The following is a 6,991-nucleotide window of genomic DNA, read 5'->3' on the forward strand; positions in this document are numbered from 1 at the left end:
TACATCACTAATACGACGTTTATATTTTGTTGTACAGTAATTACATTATTAATTAATATTAACGTTCAGAAGGAACTGTCAGTAATAAGGTAAACACCTCTATTCGGGGAAAATCGTAAATTCGCTTTAATCGTCAATAAATAATTATCTAACTTAACTTAATTAGTAGGTCTAATGGTTTTCAATTGTTTCTTAGAGCCAATTCATACTTAAGTTGGTTCCTAACCACCAAAGTTGTTCTGCGTTTAGGACATGTGATCCTTCGTACCGTATAGGCCTATCCTCTAATGGCTTTACAATGCTAGGGTGGGTGGTGTGGATGGTGGTTTAACTGCAATAATAAAGATGGTTGTACATAATAGACGGTGATTGGAAAGGCTAGCTCATTATCCGTTTAAAAAAATACCTATATCCAACCTCTGCAGCACAGATTGGATAAAATGGATCGAATTTCTGTTATGACTGTACAGTAATTGTCTTTACGACGCCTGAGGGAATAGACACTTGTGGAGTCGGAGATTGGAATTTTCCATTTATCGCAGATCAAAACAGTTGTATAAATGTATATTAAATCTATCAAAATAGTATTTCTTAAAGAAAATCGGCCTGTCTTCAACATTATGATGCTGTACTCGAGCTGTTCAACCGGTTTTCAGCTATTAAAAACAATTATCGTAGGAGGAGATAGGAAAATGCGAAGCATCCTCGTATTATTGTGTGCGGGTATTTTTAAGACGGACATCCATTAGACAATGTATACCACGATCGCAAAACACCCATATTCGGGGCAAATCGTTGAACCTAAATTCGTTTTAATTGTCAGTAACTAATTATCTAACTCATTTTAATTAGTAAACAGGGTTACATCAGGTGGTTAAAATAAGTACCGAAAGTATAAACCAACGTTATATACCATCGAGTAAAAATTCTAGAAGTAAAGCGCGATTTACCGATTTTTGCCCTTACGTAAATTTATATATAGATACACACTACTGTATAAGGTCTATGTATCTTTGACGGTACTTGTAAGCATTGTAGCGCCCTCTATAAGAGATGATGGGGACTTTCCCACAAGCAGGGAAGAAGGTAAACAAAACAAACGGGGGCTAAGCTAGCATTATAAAACACTGGCATTCTCATTATGACAGACTGTAAGCGTGCTAAACAATGTCATGATGAAGAAGAAGAAAACGAAGAGGTTAAACGTAGATTATTTGACATGCTGAAAAACGAAGACACTGAACATTTCAAACGAGTGTTTTCCTCTGCAGTGAAATCAAACACACAGGCTCAGCACAGTCTAGTGAACTCTACAGACGACAGCGGTAACAGTCTGCTGCTACTGGCAGTGCAGACAAATCAACTAGACTTGTGTCGCTTTTTGTTGTTGAACGGTGCCTCCTCTAATGTTGGTAATCAAGAATTGCAATTGTATCCATTACATTACGCTTCAGCACCAGAAGTTGATTTGGCAATTTTGGAACTGCTCATAAAATATGGAGCTAATCCAAACGTAACAAATGAACTATTTGAAACACCTCTTCATGATGTATGTGAACATTATCAGCCGGAGAAAACAAAGGTTTTGTTGGCAGCTGAAGCGGATGTGAATGCTTTAGATCAGTTTGAAAACACACCACTTCACAAAGCCACTAAGACAGTTGTTAGAGAAGGTGGTCATATAACTTTAAAACCTGAAGATATTTGTGAATGTGTTGCCATTGTGAAACTATTGGTGGAAGCTGGTGTTGACGTTAATGCAAAAGGAAAAGATGACACCACTGCTTTACACAATTCAGCTCTTAATTGTTGTGCTCGAGCAGTAGCATATCTGCTGGATAATGGTGCATCTGTAAACACACTAGATTCACATGGTGAAACACCACTCAACCATTTATTCTTACAAAGTTATATGCATGCAAAGTTGATCAAGAATGAAGCATTTCCCAGTGATTTTATTGATATTGCTGAAACTGAAAAAGCTCTTATTATATTTTTAGACAAAGGGTGTGATATCAACCATGTGAATGCATTTGGAGCCAGTGTGTTACATAAAGTGTGTAATACCAAAACCGAAATTGTTGACCTAGTCATTAACCATGGTGCAGATTTAAACGTCAAAGATAACTTGGGGAGGACGGCACTTCATACATGTATTATGAACAGTCTCACTTCTTCAGAGGAACAGATAAATAATTTTCTACAGATATGTAAATCACTGATCAAGCACGGAGTCGCTGTTAATGAAAAAGACATAAATGGTTCTACACCTTTACACTATGCCATAAAGGTACCTTCATTTAATATGATGAAAATGCTGATTGAAGAGGGCGCTTGTGTAAATACCCCTAACAAAAGTGGAACTGTACCTCTCCACATTGCCATGGCATGGAGAGATATGAGCTTTTGTGACTTACTGCAAACAAGTGGAGCAGATATTGAAGCAACTGACATTAATGGATCTACTGTAGCACACTATGCGGCTTGGTATCAAGTCGGAGGCTATCCTAACTGCGTACAATTTCTGCGAACCTCGGTTGATCTCGAGCGAAAGGACATGCAAGGAAATACTGCTGTTAGGCTAGCAGAATTTATCGGTAACCAGCCGTTTGTTGAGCTGTTAGGATGTGATAATGAGAGTGCAGATGATAGTAGTGGTGAGGAACAACCTTCCGAAATGAACGAAGATATTGAAAAGAGCAACGAAAGTGACCAAGAGAATAGTTCGCTAGGCGATATTGAAGCTGACGATGACAGTGACATGGATATTGATTTATTCACACCAATCAAAGAGGGGGAAATTCCACAATTTATAGAACAATTTAAACTGTATCATGGAAATACACTCGATCATATCCTACAAAACCCATATTTTGATAAAATTGCAAGTTCAAAAGAAGCTCAATATATCAAAAATTCTATAGATGAACTAGTCAGACTAATCTTGAAGAAAATAGCAGACATTGATCCTAGATTTGAAGCCTCAACAGTTTTGTCTGGAAGTGTAAGTGAAGGCACTAAGATATTCCTTCCTAATGAATTTGACTATCTCTGCTGTCTACAACAGTTTGATAGCATTACAACTGTTGATGAAACAGATCCAAACAGACCAGCCTGTTTTGCATCCCTTATCATGAATACTAATTCTAGCTGCCAGCACTCGGTATTTGCTGAATTTTTCAACGATTCGTTTTTACAACAGAACCTGGTGTCCAGTCGTTTTTACCAGCTTATAAGAGAAGTGATTCCATGTAATGATATCTGGTCAGCATTTCCACGAATCCATTTGTATGATGAACCAAAGGTGGAACAGGGTAGAATCCATAGCTTGTCTGTCAGGTGGACGGGATGGTTGATCAAAGACATGGTGATTTCGATTGATCTTGTTCCCACTATTCCAAAAAGAAACTGGTGGCCATCACAAATTAAGAAGTCAAGTTTTACAGAAGACAAACATGTCTCATCGCTTGGATGCTTGCTGATAACTAAATCGGACAAATCAGAAAAGTTTCAGTTCGTGCCTGCCCACAAGATGACACAATTTCTGCGTGTTTCATTTTCAGAAGTAGAAACGTTCCTAATCAGAAAGCAAAGTGACCAAGTAAAACAAGGTTACAAACTCGCAAAAAATATGATCGAACTGGTTCCTCCACTGCGAATTAGCGATGACGATGAATATAAGCATTTGAAGAGTTCAGCGAGTGAACTGATATCAAGTTACATGCTAAAAACCTGCCTCTTATATCGTCTTGAAAATGACATGTGTGATGATGTAAGGGAAAAACTAACCAGTGCTGTAACAGACGGAGACAAAATTAGAGCATGGGCATTTGCCATTTTAAAGCAGTTGGAAAGGTTTTTAACTGATGAACAAGGCACAGTTCCTTCATTCTTCGTTCCAGAATACAATCTCATATCTCTGGAAGACTATTCTTCGTATGGAATGAACGATCATAGACGTCTTCAGTTTTGTAAAATGATCATAGCAATATTGGATCCAAAACAAACAACGGACAAAATGAATTCAACATGTTGATGTTTATAACAACGGTTGACTTATATTATTGCCTAATACATACGTTTCTAAATGCTTCACATCGTTTAGCGCGATTCATACAAAAGTATATAAGCACAGACAACTTTCATCTTTCCTAAGTGTCCGTTCGAGTTGGACTGCCACCAAAATGCCTTTATTCGCCTATCTACAACGACAGGAGATGGAATGAACCAGTTCACCGGGGCAGTCCCATAGACGAGGAGAGCCTTGAACCTTTTCATATTATATTCGGTGCTTCTTTTATTGATTATGTTTTAAGCAACGTATGTTGAATAGTTGCAATGTTATTATTTCCTGATCCTCTGTATGTAAATTCCCGGCATTCAAATGTATTATAGATGGATACGTATTGTAGAGCGCCCTTCCGAAACCTATGGGTTGCGGAACGTTGATGGGTCACAAAATCGTCTCCGATGCGGACACATTTACTATTATTTCTCTATCAGCTAGGTCTGGTTACGGAATTACGGTTATGGAACTGATTTTGGAGTCTGAACAACCTGTGTTAAATTGATCCAGATATGTTAATTATACTATTTAATTAAGTTTTTTAATCAATTCGTTAAACTTTTCTAAATATGGTATGAAAGTGAGTTACATTATTATAAGCCTATTCCGGTATGAACTTTTGCCAGAAAAAGGCTTTTGTTGGTGAAGGCCTATTTCGCAAAAAATGACCAACGAGTATTGTAAAAATAAACGAAAGTAATGTCTTGGTGCGGATTATTGCATCCCATAGATCTTACACATTTTTGTTGCCTTGGCACGATTTACAAATAGTTTCTTTCCAGGAGCTATTAGAGCCTTAAACATCATGTAGACACTTTTTGTAATGTTTTTGTTTTGAGTTCGTGTTGTGTCCGTTGGATATTGTGCTCCACCAATAGAGCAAACAGAATTTCTACGTTTTTTTCTTAAAACAAATGACAATAAATGATACTTGACTTGAATTGACTTGTCAATCAAATTTAAGCCTACCGTATAATAAACAAACTATATACAATATGTTACTGAAAGTATGTCATATGAGCCAAAAGAGAAAATGTTTAACTTGATACTTGAATGAATTGAAATTGTTATTCATTTTATTCTTTGTTTTTTAATCGTTTATAGTACTGTACTGCATACAGAGTCATATCTATATATAAATTATGCTTACTTGTGACATAGGCAAGCACAATGAAACTTCTGGAAAAATCTCCGCCATGGATACCTACCTAATCTATCTCAGATGTACCGCGAAACGTAGATTTGATTTATTATTATTATTTGATTTTGATTTAGATTTAACATTAGTTCTCACTGTTACGATATTGTTCCATATTTCTATCTTAGGAAGATATTATAATGGGTTTAAAAACAACATTTTTTATTTCATCGGTAGATTTTCAACCGTACACGGTAGAAATAATTTCCGGGTTCACATTGTCAACATCTCGCAACTTCCTGGTTTCAACTGATTTGGCCGTAAGTGGCGATAGCCATGTTAGTTTTTTGTTTATTTCGGACAGGACCACGCGTGTGAGGGTACAGTAGTTAGCAAAATAACAATTATATTGCAAATTAATAAAGCATAAAGCATCGGAGTATATTGTGGGGAATAATATAAAATTACATCGGGAGAACTGATGATAAGACCTTTTGTTTGAAATTTAGTGAAACCCTGATAGCCGAGTTGTCGAGTAAGCTGGCAGGAATAACTGTAGGCTATTTTTGTCCCGTTAGAACCCAGGGATACTTCTGCCCATGTTGCAAGCCGTCTAAAACGTCTTCCTTCTTAAGCCGAAACGGCCTCGCTGTGTCGCGGAAGTTCAAGTTTTAAAAAAATGTTTAAAAATAATAATTTATTAATTATACCAATTAGGATGGTATTTGAATAAACGCCCAACACTTCCCCAATAAAACATCATTTAGAATAAAAATCCCCCCCACCCCCTCTCAACCATCTGATAAACGCCGCCTATCCACATTTATACACATAATATTGTATTATATTTATAACACAATTATTATACTATATTTGTAGTAGAATTCATCGGACTGTTATCTACAATTACCAAGCATTTGTTATTCTTTGTTACCACTTTTCATATCTATTAGAGGATTTTATTCAGATTATAAATGTTACCATATTATTAAAACTAACAAAATAAATATATTCCTCAAATAAACTACTCCCCAAACAATAAACACAAAATGTTATTAATCATCTAAGACACTGAAACAGAGTAGGTTTAGTTTTACGAATATCAAGCATTTCAATAATGGTAACCAGAGCCATATATATATATATGGCTCTTATACTATGACGTTATCCAAATTCCTTCACTTGCACTGATGAAGGGCTAGTGTTGCCCGAAAGCTCTGCTAACTTTTCTGGCTGTTTTACTTATCGTTTTGATTTAGCTTTTCGCTTCTTTTTTCTCCATTGAGATCCAGTCACTGATACCCACAGCATTGTCATTTTTTCAGTAATTTGCCTTTGGATTTATATATATATATATATCCAAATCCCCTCACTTGCACTGATGAAGGGCTAGTGTTGCCCGAAAGCTCTGCTAACTTTTCTGGCTGTTTACTTTATCGTTTTGATTTAGCTTTTCGCTTTTTTTTTTTGTATCTCCATTGTGATCCAGCCACTGATACCCACAGCATTGTCATTTTTTCAGTAATTTGCCTTTGGATTTATATATATATAGCTTTTTTTTTGTATCTCCATTGAGATCCAGCCACTGTCATTTTTTCAGTAATTTGCCTTTGGATTTATATATATATATATAAATCCAAAGGAAAATTACTGAAAAAATGACAATGCTGTGGGTATCAGTGGCTGGATCTCAATGGAGATACAAAAAAAAAAGCGAAAAGCTAAATCAAAACGATAAAGTAAACAGCCAGAAAAGTTAGCAGAGCTTTCGGGCAACACTAGCCCTT

At 36.2% G+C, this 6,991-nt stretch overlaps 1 protein-coding gene and 1 long non-coding RNA gene across 2 annotated transcripts in view; one reads left to right on the forward strand and one right to left on the reverse strand.

Moving 5' to 3' along the window:
* Positions 1-942: 942 nt before the first annotated feature.
* The window catches only part of LOC144836191 (uncharacterized), a 113,842-nt gene continuing 107,793 nt past the window's right edge, over positions 943-6,991 (reverse strand). Inside the window, exon 3 of the long non-coding RNA XR_013611152.1 lies at positions 943-989. This is a non-coding gene — a long non-coding RNA (uncharacterized LOC144836191). The remainder of the gene's footprint in view (positions 990-6,991) is intronic.
* LOC144836190 (uncharacterized) lies at positions 1,128-4,997 on the forward strand. The gene has a single exon (XM_078691430.1). The coding sequence runs from the start codon at positions 1,142-1,144 to the stop codon at positions 4,034-4,036; it is 2,895 nt and encodes a 964-aa protein (XP_078547556.1). The 5' UTR covers positions 1,128-1,141; the 3' UTR covers positions 4,037-4,997.

Source organism: Antedon bifida, chromosome 2, assembly GCF_963402885.1.
Source record: "Antedon bifida chromosome 2, ecAntBifi1.1, whole genome shotgun sequence".
NCBI lineage: Eukaryota > Metazoa > Echinodermata > Crinoidea > Comatulida > Antedonidae > Antedon > Antedon bifida.